The 21003-nt window shown below is 33.9% G+C and overlaps 3 protein-coding genes and 1 pseudogene across 12 annotated transcripts in view; 1 reads left to right on the plus strand and 3 right to left on the minus strand.

Moving 5' to 3' along the window:
* The first annotated feature begins 1260 nt into the window (after positions 1–1260).
* Positions 1261–1959, plus strand: LOC145557929 (uncharacterized). The gene has a single exon (XM_081619105.1). The coding sequence runs from the start codon at positions 1261–1263 to the stop codon at positions 1957–1959; it is 699 nt and encodes a 232-aa protein (XP_081475231.1).
* Positions 1960–3312: 1353 nt separating this feature from the next.
* Positions 3313–8084, minus strand: LOC145560146 (protein FAR1-RELATED SEQUENCE 6 pseudogene; annotated as a pseudogene). 5 transcript variants are annotated; one of them, XR_014093097.1, is made up of 4 exons: positions 7945–8084; positions 4394–6609; positions 4119–4227; positions 3313–3710 (listed from the first exon to the last, which is right to left on the minus strand). The product of XR_014093097.1 is annotated as a protein FAR1-RELATED SEQUENCE 6 pseudogene, transcript variant X4 (transcript). The 5 variants fall into 5 exon arrangements; XR_014093095.1 differs by having other exon boundaries at positions 4176–4230; positions 4359–6609; XR_014093094.1 differs by having other exon boundaries at positions 4119–4230; positions 4359–6609.
* A 437-nt stretch (positions 8085–8521) lies between these two features.
* On the minus strand, positions 8522–15395 carry LOC145560147 (uncharacterized). 2 transcript variants are annotated; one of them, XM_081621407.1, is made up of 5 exons: positions 15070–15395; positions 13546–13665; positions 12659–12953; positions 11677–11850; positions 8522–8703 (listed from the first exon to the last, which is right to left on the minus strand). In XM_081621407.1, exons 2-3 carry the CDS (start codon positions 13609–13611, stop codon positions 12690–12692), a joined length of 330 nt encoding a protein of 109 aa, XP_081477533.1. In that variant the 5' UTR covers positions 13612–13665; positions 15070–15395; the 3' UTR covers positions 8522–8703; positions 11677–11850; positions 12659–12689. The 2 variants fall into 2 exon arrangements, with proteins under 2 accessions (XP_081477533.1, XP_081477534.1); XM_081621408.1 differs by lacking the exon at positions 13546–13665.
* A 1767-nt stretch (positions 15396–17162) lies between these two features.
* Positions 17163–21003, minus strand: part of LOC145558752 (protein FAR1-RELATED SEQUENCE 8-like) — a 5930-nt gene continuing 2089 nt past the window's right edge. For all 4 annotated transcript variants that reach the window (XM_081620083.1, XM_081620082.1, XM_081620081.1 and 1 more), the window contains one exon: positions 17163–19500. In XM_081620083.1, the coding sequence (XP_081476209.1) occupies positions 17224–19479 (2256 nt within the window). In that variant the 5' untranslated portion in view covers positions 19480–19500 and the 3' untranslated portion in view covers positions 17163–17223. The remainder of the gene's footprint in view (positions 19501–21003) is intronic.

Consider the following 21003-nt stretch of genomic DNA (forward strand, 5'->3'; position numbering starts at 1 on the left):
ACGTAATTGAAACTATGTCAAAGCAATAAAGCATATTACATAACTGCATAAACAAAACAAAACAAAAAAAAAAAAAAAAAAACAAAAAAAAAAATTGAAACCAAGTCAAAAGCAATACATTTTCTCATGTTGATAATCTGATATGATCCCATCAGAGCAGATGGAAATGGAAGAAGAAGAAAGCAAAGAATTGCTCGACGAATGTTGGGAGATGATCTTTGATCGTCTCCAACATAAAAGTGACCAAGAATCAATCACTTTAGTCTGCAAGAGATTCCTATCAATTACCAATTCCTTACGAGTTAGCATAAAGTTATCAGATTATACACCAATCTCAATCCTCCCTAGGCTGCTGCAACGATTTTACAACCTTAAGAATATACGGTTCTGTAACTTCAGAGGAGACCTGAATGAAGCTGTTGTTGCAATTGCACGGTCCGGGTTGGACTTGGAAGAGTTTTTGGCTTTGTCTGATATTCACAGTCAACGAGCACTTTGGTTAGAAGAGCTGGGTTTAAACATGAAGAATCTGAAAGCACTCAAATTTTCAGGTGGACAGGGAGATGCTGATCTTGTCAGAATAGCAGACTCGTTTCCTAATCTTGAAGAACTTTGTATCGATCATGAAGGAGTGTATACTATTACTGTGACTGATGAAGGGGTGGATTACATGTCATCCAAGCTCAACAGATTACGCAAGATAGACCTTTCGAACAAAGCACATATTTCAGATAAGTCCCTTGTTTTGCTGTCAAAAAACTGTCAATTACTAGAGCATATTAAAATTTATGATTATAGTACTGTGACAGAAGAAGGAATTTCATTCCTTGTTAACAATAGCCATCATTTGAACTTTTTATACATATGTAAAGGTGTTAAGATTGATTCATTTGGAGTCAATGGCTCTTCTAGTTTCCTAACCAACTTACGATCTCTAAGGCTCCAACATGTTGACATATCGGATGAGTTTCTCATTTCTTTAACAGAAGCACGGATGTCTCTTACTGACTTGGCTCTAACAGATTGCGAAAGCTTCACGTTTACTGGGATCTCAAGGCTCCTACTGCACACTGCTCAATCTCTGAAATCTTTTGAATTGGGGGACTTAGGGGAGTAGAATTCCTGACAAATGAGCATATAGAGTACTTGTTGTCTTTTCTCCAAAACCTGACATCAATTAAGCTCTTTGATTGTTCCAATCTATCTGATTCAGCTTTTGTTATGATCACACAAAGATGTTCTCGTCTATGCCATTTTGCGATGACTGATTCAAGCTTGGGAAAAGAGGATTACAAGTATGACGGTCTAATGAAGAAGAACCAATCAGTAAAGTACTTGGACCTATCATCTCATGATGAATTTCGTGCTACAGTTCTGAAAAGACTTCTTTACATATGTCCCGAAGTGGAGAAGCTCAGGCTACGCCACTGTTTTTTCCTTCGCCATGATAAACTGAATGTTCCTGATATCCTAGAGTGCAACAGGAGGCTTGTGAAACTGGATATAACAGGATCCCATCACATCAAGGATTTAACTAAAAATGACTTGGAGTTGGAGTTTTACGTGTTAGAGAAGTTGATTGCGAAATTTTCAGGAATAAATGATAGATTGCTTACAAAATTAGGGAGGATCTGCCCCAGATTGGTTCACCTGAATCTGCAGGATTGCGGTAAAGTGACAGAACAAGGGGTAAAGGAAGTGGTGATATTGTGTAAACAACTGAGATACTTGAGCATAAGTTGCTGTGAAAAAGTGGATTTCAATATAATAGCATGGATAGTGACAAGCAGACCATCCTTGAGAAAACTGGTGTCATCATCTCGCAACTACCCAGACGACGAAACCCAGGAACACTTCCTGCAGCAAGGCTGTCTTGTCCTCAAGGATTCAAACTACTCCTTTATTGAAGATGTGTTTCGGTGTAATATGTTAAATTTGAACATGTGTGTATTATTATAACAAGTACACTAGTAGATTGTTATTGCAAAATACTTTGTCTTAATATTTAATTTCCGATTTCATGATCAAGATCTCTGTATGATAATACTCCTATCTTTTGAATATGTTGGTTTACATGAGTTGTACTTTGAATATATTGCACAGACCTTACCTTTGCCATCAATTTTTATGTATAGCATTAGTACTTTTATATATGGATAACTTGTTTAGTTTTATGATATAAGCTCAATTTTTTAGAAATCCAAAGAATAAGAATTTTAGTAGAACTGTAGAAATCCAAAGAATAAGATTTTGGGCAATCTAGTGTCATTAAACCAGTTTGGTATGAATTTTTTTTTTAACAACATTTTAGTTTGTGACAAATATGCCTAAAAAGTTGGCACATATAAGCAAAAGGGATGCCTCAAAAAAAAAAAAAAAAAAAAAAAAAAAAAAAAAAAAAAGCAAAAGGGATTTCTACAGAAGATTAATGCAAAGAGGAGAGAGAATAGAAAAGAGGAAATGGGAAAAGTTTAGGGAAATTTGAGGGGTCATTTAAAGTCACTTGAGTACGTGGCTGGTCAATGCCTAAATTTCAAGTCAATATTCATTTTCCGGCTACACATGTTAGTTATAACATTTTTTTTAAAAAAAATAAATTAATTACAATATTTTTTTATAAGGCAATATTTTCTCATAACATAATCTTATTAAAAGGTAGTTAATTATTAACATTTTTTTAAAAAAAATGGTTACTATATACAATGGAGTATTCACAAAAATTGATTTTTAAAAAGTGGATACTAATAAAATTTCATTTTCTCAATCATTTTCTTGTTATGTAATTGTATTATAGTACTCTATAAACACTATCTTTTGTTTATTTGTTCAAAAAAAATCTTAAAACGGATCTAATTTCGTCTTTTCTTCTATGAAATTAGATAAGAATTAGCTAAGCAATTTAAAGTTTAGAGAAAAAAAAACTAAAAAAATAAAACTAATATAGTGCCGACTAACATGAATCGTCATAAAGAACCGTACAATATAAATAATAATAAAAAAAAGAACATAACAAAATAATCATTTAAAAGAGTGAATAAAGGTGAGTAAAGTGAGCAAACGAAAAACATTTAAAAAAAATAATGGAGTTCTAGAAGTAAGTAAGAATAAAATGGTTAAAATATTGGAGTAAAAAAAGTACTAGTAATTTAATTTCCCTTTTCATAAGAGACCTTTTTTCTTCACCGCTCCACCTTTTTTTATAGTTGAGAGACTTGAGACCTTTCAAAGAAGAAAGTTCATAATCGGGTCTGATAGCCTCAATTTTTATGGTATTATCTGTAAGTATGGTAAGGTATCAAATACTCTGTGCAATTACTGTAGAATTTACAACCTTCTGATTCATTTCCTGCTATTACATTTTCTTTTAAAAAAAAATACCCCTAGTAGATTACAAATTCAAACTAGTAACAATCACGAGTTCTTTTACCTTATGGCAGAATTTGCAGATTCCTGTTTTCCAGAAAACGGTCATCAACTATAAGTACATTGGCTAATTAGGCTATTGGTGCTTGCAACCTTGCTTTAATTCTCGTTCCTCAGCGTTATATGCAAAAGCTGTGTAAGACTCAAAACCATATCACATTCATGGATATATCATTTTGTCCAATAAATTATCACTCTATATTCTCCTTAAACCTTAAACTCTTCAGCTTCACCGATATATCATCTCCAGTACATTCAGTACTTTTAAGGGGGGATACCATATTCATCTAGCAGAGCAATAAACAGCAGTTAATGCAAGATTGCCAGTAAAATAAAAATAAAAAAAAAAAGTAGAAAAGCTATTGAAACAAACAGATTGACCGAGATATTATTATAATTACCAAAACTGCAAGAATTTGTCTAAGCATTATGCAACAGTATGCTTTGATGTATCACAACATACAGGAGTTTCAGATAGGATAAATCATCATGATATGGTATTCTGGTTATTGCAGTCAAATTACCATGTTCTGAACACTTGCAACTACGATCTCAAATCTAAATACTATACATGAAGATAGGTCATTATACACATACATGATACATCTAATTTCAGTCCTTAAATTTAAGATATGGAAGTAGTCAAAATATCTAGTTGGAAGATTGAACCACTGAAAAAGTTCAAAAACCTTCACCTCAAAGATTAAGCATTAAAGCTTATTTTGCATTAACATGAAAACTCAGATACTCACAGGATTGAAGAAGAGGATGATGAATTAATAAGTAGAAGACCAAGATCTACTCCTGCTGTAAAAAATAAATTAATAATCACATGAGAATTTCCCTAAAATTATTTCAATTTATTTTGTGTTAAAGTTGAAAGGACATCAATCATTTCTAATCTTCCAAGATAGACATAAATATTAGTATATTACCATGTAAATAAGCATGATGTCAGGCAAAGTCATACCCTGACACATTTCCTGCAGATCTTTAGATTGCTTCCTGCTGAAATGTAGAAGAGACGCATTTGATTGGAAAAAAGATCCACTGGAGGAAGAAAGAATATATTTCTGCTCACAAATTTCCAAGCAGCACCAACAATTATCAACAAATTATTCTTTAGCTACAACATATGCTACTCTTGTTTCTCCTCTACATTATGGACTCTGTTCAATGACTCCTCAAAGGCTTGTGAAGCACTACTGTAATGATCTATGGAGATAACCCCTTCCTCTACAACTCGTAATGCACTTCTATACAACTGATTAAACCGCTGAATCCGATCATTGATATCTATAGTGTTGTTAGCATGATCTATGACATACAAGCGTTTATACTCCTTTTTCCATCTTGACAATATATATTTTGCTGGTATTTCCTCTACCCCATTAAAATTAAGGACACATAATGCATGTCTACAGAGGTAACCATTAAAGTTAAAGCAGCTGCAGATACATCGAACTTCTGCTGATCCTCTATTGTAATAAACTTCATAATCTCGAATCTCTCTCCTGTTGCCCTCACCAAGAAGACGTTCTTTCACCAAGAATATTATGTACGGTCCGTCAACATGGAGCTGTGTTGTGCTAAAACAGGAATACATCTCCTCCACCTCAAGCTGGAATTTCTGAAATATTTCTTTTGTATAGATCTTTGAAAGTTGCTGTTCGAAAGAGCATTTTGTTTTCAACAGAGAGCTTGAGCTTCTTGACTCAATGTCAGAAAGAGTTTCTTCCTTGTGCTTCTTATGTAACGCTAACTCATACTTGTCAAAAAATTCTTTAAGGGGTGTTTGTTTATGTACATACTTCTCAAAAAATGGATGCAGAATATCAGCAGGCTGTGCTGTTGACATACCAGCAAAGAAGGTATCTTTCAAGTAGACTGGTGCCCATCGGACACGATCTTCATACAAAGATCGCAGCCACTCGTGATTAGCAATTCCATGTTGCTGAACCATCTGTCCCCAAGCAGCCTCAAACTCACCCACCTTCAATGTTTCATAGACTGCTTTAGCAAATGTTTTCCTAATTGCATCATAGTTACGCAATCCTCCCAATTTTTCAGGTATTTTTCTCATTATTAGTGAAATACCATAACGATGAAGCGATCTAGGGAACACCTCACTAATTGCACTCTGCAAAGTCTGAGATCTATCTGTAATTATGGTTTGTGGGGAGTGACCAGACATACATTTGAGCCATGTTTTTAGTAACCAGGTGTATGACTCTGTTGTCTCTCCAGCAAGCAGACCACAACCCAATAACACAGTTTGGCCATGATGATTTACTCCAACAAACACCACCAAGGGAATTTCATATTTGTTTGCTAAGTAACAGTTATCCAAGAATATGACATCACCAAAGTAACCACATGCAGCCCTAGACCTAGCATCTATCCAGAAGACATGTTTGATACACCCTTCATCATTGAAATCCATCAGGTAAAAGAAGTTTGGATTAGTCAATTGCATACGACAGAGGTAATTATAAACGGCCTGTGCATCGCCTTTCTTGAGGTGCAGCTGATTATGATGATTAGAGAAACTTGGGGTTTCTTTCGCACTGGTATTCAGATATCCAGTATCACTACTGTCTATGACAACTGCCTTGTATAGCTTAATTGTTTGTCCCTCTGCATTAGAGTTAAAGAGAGACTTCCTCTTCGAATCAGCCTCAACAGTCTTTATCGTCTTGTACATTCTTGGTCCCAATAAATGGTTGTGTTCAAGTGTGGCTTCGAGAATCCTCCATCTTCTTGAGTCCACTAGTCTTATTCTGATCATTGCTGGACACCCAGTACGGGTCTCCTTCCTCAAACGATTCACGTCTTTGATTCTTTTGAAACCTTGGCTACTGCAACAAAGTACAGCACCATATTTCTCCTTACTATTCCGTTTAAACCATGAATTTTTCACTCTGACACGAAAGCCCACTTCCTTGGCATAACAGTTATAATAGTTGTATGCATCATCATATGACTCAAATTCCATTCCAACAGCAGGAGCAACAAATTCTTTCCTTCCATCAGCTACTATGTTGTGGAAATCTAGTTCTTCCCTGTTACCCTCACTCTGCAGAGTTATACTAACAACATCATCTTGTACTAGCCCAATATTACCTGACTCATCTTCCATCTTGGGTAAGAAAGGCAGTCAAAGGGTAAAGAAGAAGAGATCAAGCCCTGGAGATCACACATGATAAGGATATTAGAAAACCAACACAAGAGTGAAGATTGAATATGAAGAGCATAAACATATAATCTAAAGTAGTAAGCACCAAATCGGATTGGTCATAGAGAATAGGAACTTACAAACCCATTATTCCTTTTAACTTTTTGTGATATTTGAATTAAGATTAAACATGGATAAAATGTTGGTACAGCTCGAGAGTTCCCTACTGACTTAATTTTTCTATTTACTTTTACTTGTATGCAATGTTAGCATATATAGTTCAAGCTGGTTTGAGCAAATGCGACAGCAACAGCTAAAGTCCCCCAAATGCTTAAAAGGAAAATAAATGTCAAGCTCAAAGCTTTTCCTAATTACCTTCAAGAAGCTTGACATCCACAGTGGCGTTCTTACCTAGAGAAAACTTTCTATAAAAGAAATATATCTCTATCAGTATCCTTTGTATAAAGTTCGATTTATTTCGACTAATCAACCCCCTTAGTTCACTCTTAAGTCTGCGCACCCCCTCCCCCACCCCACACCCATAATAAAAAGGGGGGAAATAAAAGAAAATTCAAAGATTTACACCTTGGTTGCTGGTCACGGGTCACCTAAGGCGATAGCTGCCCAAACAAAGCCATAACACAAACAATTCAAGTACAATGGGATTCAAACCCTTATAGCTAGTTGCTAACATTTGGCTCAGTCAAGCTTCATTCAAAACCACACTCAATTGAATCCCAATACAGGCCAATTTGATTCTTTTACAGATAATTTAAAAAATTAGCTCGACCACACGAAAACCCACTTCCAATCCCACATTTAAGAACAACAAATCACACATTCGATTGCCGAGTTCCAAGAGCTGGACATATACTTCTATAAAGGGAGTTCAACGAACCGTGGCATTTGAAATAGCATCATATATAGATAAACAAAGAGGTCTAACTTTACTAAAATGGAGCTAAAATCCCAGCAAAACCTTTGAACACTGCAAAAATTACACAAAATTGTTGCATTTCAACAATGCGGGAATCATACAAATGCTAAAGCTATTAATAATTCATCAATAAAATTTAAATAAAAAAGCACCCAATATACAGATTATCATCATTCAAAAAAAAAAATACAAAATTGTGTAATTTTAGGGCAAAATCAAAACTAATAGTTAAATTCTACAAATTCGTCAGATAATAGTATTGGCAATCAGTAATCAACTAGATGAACAATATCAATACATTGCACTGTAAAAAAAAAAATTCAAAATTCCAGAATATAACAAATTGATTTGCATAAAATTTGAAGACAAGAAATTGAAGCATTGTAATTGAAGAATTAGATGAACTTACGAATTAACTGGGAAGCTGTGTGATCGTCAACACTACTTGAAAGTGGGGGCCATAAATTCATTTGGGATTTTTATGAGTTCTTGTTTTATTTCTTCGGATTTAGGGTGTCGAAAAATAAAAACTGGGAACTGTCTTTTATTTATTTACTAGTTGAGCCATCGCGCGCGATGCGCGCGATAGCCCAATAAACTAATATTAAGTGTCGGTAATATAGTAGTTTAAGTGAAATGTGTAATAATACTTATTATATCGTTAAGGAGTAGAAACAATTGTCATTGTTTTGTAAAATAATTATATTATAATTTAATGTTTGTGAAAAATGTAAGAATAATTAAGCATTTTGTAATCAAGTATAGAAATATTATTCTTATTGTGACTATTGTCTATAAGTATATTAATATTGTATAATATTACCTTACCTTTTTAAAAATTACTCACCCTAGAAATCATATCATACAACCTTTTAAGTAGTTTTCTCCTCCCCTACATGTCATAATAGTTTGTCCACCTCACTCCTAAAAATCATATTCAAATTATACTAATTACCCTAGACGAAGGTTGCATCTTGTACAACATATTCTTTGTGGAAATAAAAGCTACCTTTGATTAATTATAGAAAGCACTGTCCACTGTTATACATCACAATTCATTTTGCTTAATTAATTAGTTCAGATTTCAGATCTAAGATCGAGCAACATTCGTTTCGTATGGTCGATATCCTTCACTTGCTTCAAATCCTCGACTAACGTGATTATCAACCTGCAGCATCAAATAAAATAAGAAAATAAACACCACCACTTTCCTACCAAACATATTGAAAATTTTGTATTCAATGAAAATAAACTCATTACCAGGTATGTATAAGTTAGTAAGAAAAGCAGATCTTTCAAAAAAAAAAAAAAAAAAAAAAAAAAAGAAAAGCAAAATATAGGAAAACTCAAACAGGAGAACAAGAAAGAGATACACAAAATACAACAACCATATCCTTTACAAGCAAATCCTACAAGGCACATGTGATATATACAATACCCACAATTGATTTTACAACAGAATTTCATCATACATGATAATCACTCCACAATGTGTGAAAACATTCAAATATAATACGATTAATAAACAAGCAATTCAACAAAAACGAAAAGGGGGAAAACATTCAATAATGTTGAAGTAATCTAAAAAAGGGAAAAATAATTTGTCTTAGATAATAATTATATCAAATTTTAGGGGTATGGTATTAATTGTATTGAGTAGCAAAAAAGAGTTGAAGTAAAAGAATAGTGTATTAATTAGAGTAAAATTATACTAAAAAGTTTTTCATCTTTGTTCCTTCCTTCAAACTTATTGCAATTTTGCCTTCTTTATTTCACATACCATTTTCTTCCTATTTCCTTCATAGTATCTAAGTATCTTCAACAATTTAACACTTAGAATGGTCTCTTAAAGTGTTTCTCACCTCTCTTTCTATCTCTCTCTCTCACTTTTTTTTAATGCCTTTGAAAATTATAGGTCAAACTTGCTCTCATATCACTCATTCATTCCTTTATAAGTCCATGGCCCAATACTCTTTCTCTTAGTCTCTATCTTTCTTTTCCATTTTATCCCTATTCTATTCTATATTAAAGACATTGAGAATAATATTTTACACTTGCTCCCTTTTTCCCGAACCGTCCCCATTCTATCTCCCAACCCCCCTTAATTTTTCTCGGCTTTTTTCTATATGCGGATATGCCTTTTTCTTCGACCTCTCTATCTATTTCTCACATGGGCCTTTTCTCTTTCTCTTCCCAACCTATCTCTCTCTCTCCTAGCCCTACTTTCCCTTATTGTTCTATTTCTCTCTTTTGACCCTTATTGCTCTCTCGTTGCCCTCTTTCTTATTCTCTCTTTCTCCCAACTCCTCTTTCTTGCTATATCTCTCTCTCTTCTTCTGGCTCCTCACTCTCAGGCCCTTTTTCTCACCCCTCTCTTCTCTCGGTGTGCCCTCTCGTCTTCTCCTCTTCTTTCCTAGCCTGCCCTTTATTCCCATTTTGTCCTCTGTCTCTCTCCCTTTTTCCACCTCTCTCTCTTACCCCTCTATACCTATTTCTCTCTCCTTTCTATCTTCCACTCCTCCGCCCCCCTTTTACCTTACAATTGAATCTTTTGTTCTAAATATATTTTCTAGTAAAATCCATATTACAAACAAACAAAATATTTTTTTACAAAGTAGAGAAAATGCTCACCTTAAAACACAGCCTCTTACTCCTCAATTCAGCCAATAGATTAGCTTATAAAACTTACAAAAACTTATAAACCATGAAATATTATCAACAAATCATCACAACCGGATCCAACATTCTCAAACCCAAATAAATCTAATCAATTTAATCTAAAATTCAATCCAAATGGATACCTAAAACATCAAACAAACCCCACTTAATAAATCAACTTAAATAAACCAACTCGGATAAGATCAAGCAATTGGATCATCAAGTTAATAAGGCATTGAATAATTGAAGATACACCCAAAGAACAAAGTCTATGGAAAATCAAAGGTTTTTCCCCATAAATTAGCTTGGTAGAAAGGTATACTACTCAGCGTCCCTTAATACTGTATATTTGGTACAATATTTGTTCAATTTACTATTCCACTCTATGACTCTATCTCAACCACTGTCGATGGTGTACAGCTACAATATACGTACTTTTCATGTCTAATTTGAGTTATATTATGTCAAATTTCTAATCAATACCAATACAAAGTGAGCTTCACCAATATCGATTAAAAAAAATTGTCAATTAAATTTTAAAAACCAAAGAGTATTTCTCTTTAGCCTGATCACTTAAAAGAAACACTACAGGAAGCCTTAATGGAAAATAATTTTAAAAAATAGGCACGCTAATTTAAAAATATAGATTTTGGGGTTCATAACCCCAATATTACCTTAAAGCATTTGTAGTCAAGGTGTGGAAAAATATAATAACAGAACCATATAGATTAATACTCCTTTTCCTAAACTCTATTTGATTAACAATAAACTGACAAAATGTAAAGGTCTCAGGCTCACCTCTGATGTAATACCGAGTGCCGAAGATTCCACAACAGCTACCATCAATATAATTAAAGTCAAATCTTGACAAGCCCCCCAAAGAAAATGTTAATCCAAGTAAGAAAAATAAGAGGACAGGTCAAGGTTTCCATGATATTAGCTCTAGTTGAATTAGATATGCATAGAAGAGAGACCACCATAGGAATCGTCTGTTAAATGTTCAGATTTCCATTTTTTTCAAAAAATTCACTAAGTTGTAGCCAATTAGTGTGGCAAGACCCTTTTAATTGGCCATAGCTATCATGACAATGCCTAAAACAACTACTAATGCATATTACACTCAACTAATTAATTAATTTGTCCATAACCCCCTTCTTTATTCTGAGAGCTTATGCACAACCATTAAGCTAAACCCAACAAGATGTCAATTAATAAAGCTTACTTTAATTGGGACAAATTAATCTAAGATAATTATAATAATACTTTTTCAGCTAGAGACTAAGGGGGTAATGCTCTTGTAGAGCTAAAATAATAAAAATATGATTAATTAAATATGTGTTGTCCTATCACTATATTATTCCCTTACCAAGCACAGAATTCAAACACCCAAAAAACAAAATCTAAAAGCCTAATAAACATATTTATACTGTAAATACAATATAAAGGTATTACTATGACAAAAAAAAATTCTGAAATTATATACCAGTATACTATTTTATAGTCCTGGGATTTCGGGTCCTTCAAATTCAAATCCCCACTGGAATTGGCTTCTCTTCGAGATAGCATATTCAGCTTCGTCATTTGCCTCTTTGTAACACAAATTCATTAGGAGCGAGAATTGTCCCTTGACCTGCATATGTTGATATAAGAGACATTCCTACAAAAATCAACAACAAAATTCAATCAATTTCATTTTCCCAAAATTTGATTTGAAAAAACAGCCAACTTCTTTTCATTTTATATAATTAATTAACGTACCAAAGAAGAAATCTCAGGCTGTGTTATCCCACAAAATATCATGTCTCTTCCCTCGCCCTATTTTCATAATATTCCTCATGGTAATTCTAATTTCACCACTCTCTCATGAAACTACCATATTGGAGTACTATTTTTACTTCACGCAAAACAAATAATATAATTCACTCTACATAAGCAGATGAAATATTACATTCTCCTAATAAATTGCTATGATCACTTAAACATATCATGTTAGACACCTAAACTTCTTCCCATCCATCAACATGATTGCATAAATAAAACTTGTATTATGTGAAAGAATAATTAATGTACATTTCACCAATACGGTTTTCACGCAAATATCACTCGATTTTGTTTATGAATTTCTACTGCAAATATCCTAGAGCTGACTTTCATTGATCTTAAAGACCCGATATCAAAGTGTAAGTGAAAAACTATGTAATCGTTGCAAATAATATGAAATAGATGTAGTATATAAAAAGTAAAGATGTAAAGTATCATACTCTGTCAAGTTCATCAAGCTCATCAAGAAAAGCAACTAAAGTTTTGATGAATACTTTATTATTCTTCGTGATCAAGTTAATTTGAAAGATACGAAAGTACGTTTATACCTGTCCCTAGTAATACAGATGACAAGCATAGCATTTCATAATTATTCATCGCATAGCATGTTTTTTTCTAAAATTCTTATAATTATCTAGTCTAACCTTGTTTAGAGAGAGGAAGATTTTGTTCTTTTTATGACTTCTTCATTTCAGCGGCCACCTCTGCTTCAGCTTTCTCAAGCAGAGCCTGTTTGAACATGGCACGCATTGTTTCCATATTCTCTTGGTTAGCACTGTTTACATCTCCAGCTGCCTGTGTTTCAGCTTTCTCAATCAGAGCTTGTTTATACATGGAACCCATCATTTCCATATTTGCTTTCTCTTTCTCCATCTGCATACACATAAGAACTCCCACTTCCTTGTCAACTGGCTTGAAATACTCGTTAATATCACCTTCCTGCACATAAAAATTAATGAAGTTGTCAAAAGCCTTGAATTCACTAAAGGTCAAACTCGAATGCAAAGTGCAAAATTAAAAACTATAGTACAAGGTACACATATATATGATTCCCTTGTAGTCAAATTAAGCATAACTTGCAAATTTATGATGTCATGCCAGCAACATATATATTATATAAATTTATAAATAATTGCTTGCCTGAAGAACCAAGATTAATAGTTACATCGTGCAAACCCTACTATAGTTAGGGATTCAAAATGATTTTAATAAGATAGCCTTTCTCCAAATTGGGTAAATGCTTAAGCATAAGCACATATGAAGTACTTTGTATAAATGAGACATTTTTTTTAGGAAATCTCTAGAAGATAAATGTGAGCGTCAATTTCAAAGAATTTTGGAAGTCAGACAAGTATTTTTCATCTCAACACTGCACAACTTGCAAGATGCAAATTCAGTACTTAAAGAGAGAGTCAAAACGTAACTTTCCACTGTCAACAAGACATCAACATAATTACGTGCAACAAGTAAAAGATTTCTTGCAGTCCAATCATAAGAGTTACTTGCATAATTAACCAGTAAACAAACTCACCATCTCTTCCAACCACTTATTTACATTTTGCATTTCTTCCACCATTTTTCGAATTTTAGACAGCATAATTTGTTCAGGGATCTTTCTTGAGGCCTTTATTTATTTATTTTTTTCTTGTGCCTGAATAGAGAACACACGTGGAAGAAAATATCAATTTAACTAATCAATATAAAGATCAGAAAGATAATTAAAAAAATAAAAAAGGGTAGATGTAGGCCCCAACTCATTTCTCCTGACATATTCCTTAAAATCAATCGATTTGGTATAACATTTATATCATCCTTACTGATGTAATGATGTAATGATGTAATCAGTCGTCTCCAAATGAAAAGAAACAAATATTATAACAATTGATCGATGAAAAATACAGCCTTGGATTCTAACTTAAAGCAATATTTATTCGCAAATGCAGTAGTACAACAGAAAGGCTGGGTAGGGAAATGGGCTAACAGTTGGTGTTCTTCATTCAAACATGGGAATTGTGACATTACAATATTCTCTAAGTATCTGCCCCGTCATCTATTCTACGTAAAGCTAAACTGAAAAGCTCTCATTGTGAAAGAATGTAAACACTCCTTCCTTACACCCCAACGGCCCAACCCCATGGCTCCATTCCCCACATGTTGTTCTTCTATGTGTATCTAGGGTGTTAAACAGTGATCTATATCATATGCCATGGATGGCTTCTTTTACTCTCACACATAGCCAATGTGACACATCCTCACATCTCAACACTTGTTTTCTCCACCCTCATCACTTGATTATTCTATGATATAAAACTTTTCCTTAGGATAAATCAAAAAACATGATAACATCAAAATCTTAGCTTATGCTCCCTTGATAAACGAATTCATGATCAAGGTACCCTTTCACTCAACCTCACATCAAGCATGCAAAAACAGTAATGAACGCCAAAAGCGTGTAAGCATTAGGCAAATGGAAAACATTCACCAAACTACACCAAATGTATACATTTCGAAGCAAAGTGATTCCATAAATGATCATAACAGCAAAAGCTATACACAGGTCACATAATGTTTAAATTAACAACTCCAAAAGAAGTTATCTTAAAGACAATTCAACTAATTCCAACACATTACAGGTGAGGACCTGAGGTAGAGTATATCTAGTTGCTCTCAACATTCGGTCGATTGACAAATTATTACAGCATAATTGTTGTCAATCCTAAAGGAACGCCTTTGAATTTGGCAAATTAGTATCCCACAATCCTAATCCCCCCAACAAAACCTTCTAACACAATACATCCATTCGGGCACAACAAAGAGTTTTCCAAATGATTAACAAAGAACCCAAAATAGAGTAACAAACATCATCATTAATTGTCTAATTTAGATATTTAGCTCCTGAATTTCACATTAAAACACCCAATTAAACTCTTTCATAGAAATTGCGAAACCAAAATACGCTAATATAGAAATCCAACCAAATGTCAACAAAAATCCTAAATTAGAATCAACAATTGAAATTGACAAAGAAAAATAAAAAGGGGAGGAGAGAAAGTACAAATCGAAGACGCTGCTCAAGCTGGAATATGTAAGATCGAATGCGACGCTCTTCGTAACCAGAAAGAACCCTAACATAATACATTGCTTTCTTCCAAAATTCCAATAGCCTATTCATCACACTCTTTCAATTCTTACAGTTTTAAACTTAATTTAGGAATTTAGGAAGTAATGCAAGCAGGAAATTAGGAAGAAACTACTCATAATATTATGAATTTGTAATCTCTACAGATTCTGAAAAAAATGGAGGGAGGAGAGATGGGTGCAGAATGGCGAGTGAAGAGAGAGAAAATAAAGTGAGAAAGGATAGATGGAGTGATATTGAGAAAGACTGGTTCAAAGGAGAGAGAAAGTAAATGGAAGAATTTAATGGTGGAGCATGAAAAGGGGAAAAAGCAGGACTAAATGAAGACCCAGTGCTGAAATCAAGCATGGAGGGCAATTTCGAAAATAAAAAATAGCTTGAGGGTATAAACGGAAGAACACTATAGATTTCAAATAGTAACACAACTTCTGGTTCTTAAAAGGGTAAGGATTTATTATTATTATGGAGTACCTATTTTGCTCTACATTTTGATGTAATGTTTATTTTATTTATTATTATTTTTTTTATTTAAGTTATTGGTCAATTTGTCATACTCCGTACTAAAAAGATAGACTGAAATACACAAGAACTTTTATTAAAATCTAATTAGATCACCTTATTTCAAGTAAAGAGAACAAGTTTTAATTGAAAGTTTAATTGTTGATTATTAATCGTTATACTACGTATCTAAAACAATATGTATTTAAAACATTGAGAAAACATTGTCCAAGAGATGTGTCTTCAACTCTTCATATGTACTCATGGACAAATTTTTCCTTGATTAGTTAATGCAATAATCTTTTCTTAGGTAATTAGCCAACCATTAAGGGTTTGTTAAAAGTATTTGTCATGCTCATCTTCATAGTGGAGTAGGTTTGCTAGTAAATGTTATACTATTGTATCATATTTTTGGAAAAGAAAAAAAAAAAAAAAAACAAAGAAATTGTATGGAAAAAAAAAAGTTGAATTAACTCAAGAAAGAAAAAGAAAAACTAATGGTCTGTTCACATAGACTGAACTGAGTTAAACTGAACTGAACTGAACTGAACTGATTAGAGCTGAACTGAATTGACTAAGCTGAAATGAATAATTTATGAGAGAGGGAAATTATGAGCTGAACTGAACTGAACTGAACTGATTGGAGCTGAACTGAACTGAACTGAAATTAAGTAAATGTAAATATGCCCTAATTCCAACCTAGAAAAGTCACCTCACCCTTAAGCTAAAAACAATTCTATTTTAAGCTTTGTTAAAACATTATCTTAAATTCAAAACACTATTACAACACCATTATAACACACTTTTTTTTTCTTTTTTTTTTCTTTTTTTTTTTTTTTTAATGATATAGCACATATAAAAGTCTTAATTTTGTTAGGTAAAAATCATACGGAAAAACAACCACCAAATCATATTATCAACACATCACTCTTTTGAATTGTTCTTGAATTTTTTGGAGCTTATCCAAAAGTCTTATTGCATTTTTTTTTTCTTTTAATTTAACCGAATCTTCTTATTTTCCTTTCACTTTCTTTAGCAGGGGAAAGGCATCTAATTCAGAGTAACCCAGCCTAGGTTGCTGAAGCTTTAGCCTGCCTTGCTGCAATCAGGTGGTGTATCCAGCATGAAATTAGGATTATTAGCTCTGTTTGAATTTTCTCAGACTCGGTCAAATTCAGTACTAACAGATTTTCAAGGTGCCTATGGCAATCTTGTACACCTTAGCAGTCTTGCTCGAATTGAATACGAGGCCCTAGCCCTGGAAAGTAACATGCACGCCACACAAGTGCCAAGACAATAAGGACTAGCTGCTCTTGGGAGGGCATTACTGTATAGGAAATAATGGAAATACTGATGTCAAAAAACATACAACTGATAATTGATGTATTGCATATACTACTTTATGTCAAATCGTTGCACATAACCTGTAACGGAGGTAGTATATTGTAAGCCAATAAATTGATGTTTAAGCTGACAAGAAAATATGAAATGAGACAAGTGAAGAGGTTGAATGCAGTCATTGAACAATAATTTAATTTAATTAACAAAATTTTACATCATGAATATTACACATCATAAATTCTTTTCTTCTGTAAGGCGAACTTTGTTCAAGGACTCTAGAAAGGCTTGCCAAGCCACCATGTAATGATCTTGTGACACCATACCTGCTTCAACTACCTGCATTGCTCGTTTGTGCAAATGATCATACCATTGAGTTGGATTGCTAATATCAATGGCATTCGAACCAATATCTGGCACATACAAGTGCTTGCAGTCCTTCCTCCATCTTTGGAGAATATAAGAGAATGGTATTTCCTCCACACCATTGAGGTTAAGAACACTCAAGGCATGCCGGCAAAGATAACCATTAAGATAAAAGCCACCACACACACAGCGAACAGCAAATGCTGCTTTATCATACATCACCTCAAAATTTCTCAACTCTTTGATGCCTCCATTCTCACATTCTTGAACCACATACGTTGTGACAGGCCCAGAAGTATGAACTTGATTGATAGTCACACAACAAGACATCATCTCGACTTCAACTTGGAATTTTTCAAATATCTGCTTAGTATAGAATTTGGATAGCTGTAGCTCATAATAGCATCTTGTTCTTAACAAGAGGTTGGATCCACCAGACTCAAGATCATCGAGTGCTTCTTTTAGTCGTTTCTTTTCAATGATAACATCATACAAATCAAAGAATTCTTTTACTGAGGTTCTCTCATGGATGTGACCAGCAAAAAAAAGACTAGACTCACCTGCTTGAACAGCAAAAAGTCCTGCAAGAAATGTGTCTTTCTGGTAAACGGGGGCCCATTTTTCTCGATCTTCATACCAGATCTGAAGCCACTTGTGTTCCTTAATTCCAAATCGCTGTATCATGTTATCCCATGAAGTCTCAAATTCATCAATTTTTAGGGAATTATAGACTGTTCCATTCAAGAATGACTGAAATGCTTCAAATTCTTCCATCTGGCCCAAGTTCTGAAAGATATTTTGCATCACAAGTGGCAAGCAAAACCGATGATGGGCCCGAGGAAACACTTCAGAAATTGCACTTTGGATAGCTCTGAATCGGTCTGTGACAATAGTTTGAGGAGGGCGCCCTAACATACATGTAAGCCATGTTCTAAATAGCCATACATAGGTTTCCACAGTTTCTTCTGCAATGAAAGCACAACCAAGCAAGATGGACTGCCCATGGTGATTCATTCCAATGAAAGTCACAAGTGGTATTTCATATTTGTTTGACAAACATGTAGTGTCAACAGCCACAACATCTCCAAAGTAAATGTATGCAGCCCTTGACTGGGAGTCTATCCAAAACACATTCCTCAATTGACCTTCGTCATACAAATCCATAATGTAAAAAAAATTTGGACTTGTCAATTGTTTCTGACAAAAATAATTGTGTATTGCTTGTGAATCTCCAGCTTTAAGCTTTAAGCAACAGGACCGAATGTGGTTACCATTCTCAGTCTGCATGGTAGTTAAATTCCAAGAACTGGTTGCATCGACTGCAGATGTTCGGTACAACTTAATGGTTCGCACTTCTACATCAACAGTTGGCTCTAAGTCTCTTTTTAAACCTACTTCAATTTTCTTGTGTGACTTGGAGTTCTGCACCCTCTCAGGATCAAATAAATGGTTGTGTTCGAGTTTAACTTCATCAATTCTCCATCTATTTGATTCCACCAACCTCAACCTTATCATTGCTAGACAACCTGTCCTTGTTTCCTTCCTCCGGCAGGTTGCTTCTTTGAATGTTTTGAAACCCTCGCAATTGCAGCAGAGTACTGCACCACGCTTTTCCTTGCTGTTCCGTTTTGTCCATGATGATTTCACTCTAATAGCAAAGCCCAATTCCTTAGCATAGCAATTGTAGTAGTTATAAGCGTCATCATAGGACTCAAATTCCATGCCCACAACAGGTGGATGGTAATATTTTTCTTTAGATGAGCTGTCTTCATCATCCACACCCACTGTATTGTTTCCTAGGTTATTCTCCTCGCCATTGCAATGAAGATTAAGCACTTGAAAGGTGTCATTGTCGGCAATATGATCCCTCACCTCAAGGAACTGCTGACCATCACTGCAGTGATCCTCACCTTCAAGCTCAATCCCTTGCTCACTCTCCTCGTGTATACTGGCATCAATAAAAAATTGTTCACCATCATTCTCATGATCACCCTCAATTCCAAACCCATGGTGGCCATCACTCTCATGGTCAAGTCCTTCATTTTCAAATATCTCATCACCATCATCTTCTTGGTCTTCTATTTCATCAATAAGATCCTCACTATTTGGTGAATTTTCATCCATATGGGAGGGTAAAAAATCAACCTAATTCATCAAGGCAAAGTTAGTGAGAAATGGAACAGATGCATATATGATCTTTCTGTAGATTAAAGAATTGGGTAGGTTGATTTTTTCACAACAGCAGCAAGAAAACCTAGGATCAGCCATCAAAAGGAAGTTTGTGTCTGATAAAGAGTAAAAATAAACATGAAAGAACATAAATAATTTATTGAAAACAAAAGTAAAGATGGGTGAAGGCTATAAGGAAAAAAAAAATATGAAACTCAGATTTTTAACTTAATAAAAAAAACCTAATAAAGAGTAAAAATAACTTAATAAAGAGTAAAAAACCCAGAACAGACAAATTGTGAAATCCTCAGCCAAGTACATTTGGCCAGGTGATGATTTGGGCATGTGACAACAAAAATATCGTGCCAACAGCAAATCATACCAATCCAACAATCCCACAATATAATACTGGATAGCTTTCATGCAGTAGCTGATCCAAAAATTTGATTAGTGGTGCAAATAAGATAAATTAAACCAATCAAATAGCACAAAGTCCAATGCCAAAACTTATGAACTGCAAGCTATTTGAGGAGATGAGATTGCATGATATTCAGTATTATTAACATTTATACTTAATGATGGTCCATACTTTGGAAGCAATTTATTACATAATCAAAACTAACTTGCAAATAGTATTTTTCAACAATATGTAACCAAACTATAATTCACTAGCCATCCATACAGTGTTGCAAATCTTGCAACTGGTTCTTCACATAACTTGTTGCAAAAATAATAAATCCAAACTAGCTATTTACATCAAGAGGATTTATACAAATCTGAAGCTTTAGAACCAAATTGACTACTTCCTTCCTGTTTTAATAGGTGTTACAATTTGACTTTTTTCAATCATAATGGTTTTGACTTGATTGATTACTAATATATTAAAAACAAAAGTTATTGAATAAATAAGTGTTGGACTCATTATAAATGTATAATTTCATAATATCATTTTTCCTATAATTTTACTACTCCCTCCATCCTTAAAAGAACGACTCTTTTGGCCAAATTTTAGTCCCAAAATGTTCATCCCATTTGCATTAATATACCCTTCAATTTGCAATAATATTTGTGCTAAAATAGCTTCCCTATGTAAATTTTGTTTTCTCCATGTACTTTTATTACTTCCGCTCTCTACTTTTTTTACAAATCCCATGTAAATTTACCTTTCAAAGTACTTTTATTAGCTTCCCCATACATTTGTATTTCCCACTTAAGTTTCTTAATACCCGATAAAAATACCCAAAAGGATCATTCTTTTAGGGACGGAGGGAGTAACATATAATTACATATGGTCAAAATTATGCCTAACATGCGTGTTTGGTCAAAATGAATCACTTATAAAAACACGGAGAGAACAGCATATAATCCTGTACTTCCTCCGTTTCAGTTTAGTTAACAAGCTTCCTCTGTTTCAGTTTAGTTAACAAGCTTCTTGATTTCAAACATCAATATCTTCACTTATTAATAGACAAAAATTAT

This window comes from Chenopodium album, chromosome 9 (assembly GCF_948465745.1).
Source record: "Chenopodium album chromosome 9, dcCheAlbu1.1, whole genome shotgun sequence".
Lineage (NCBI taxonomy): Eukaryota > Viridiplantae > Streptophyta > Magnoliopsida > Caryophyllales > Amaranthaceae > Chenopodium > Chenopodium album.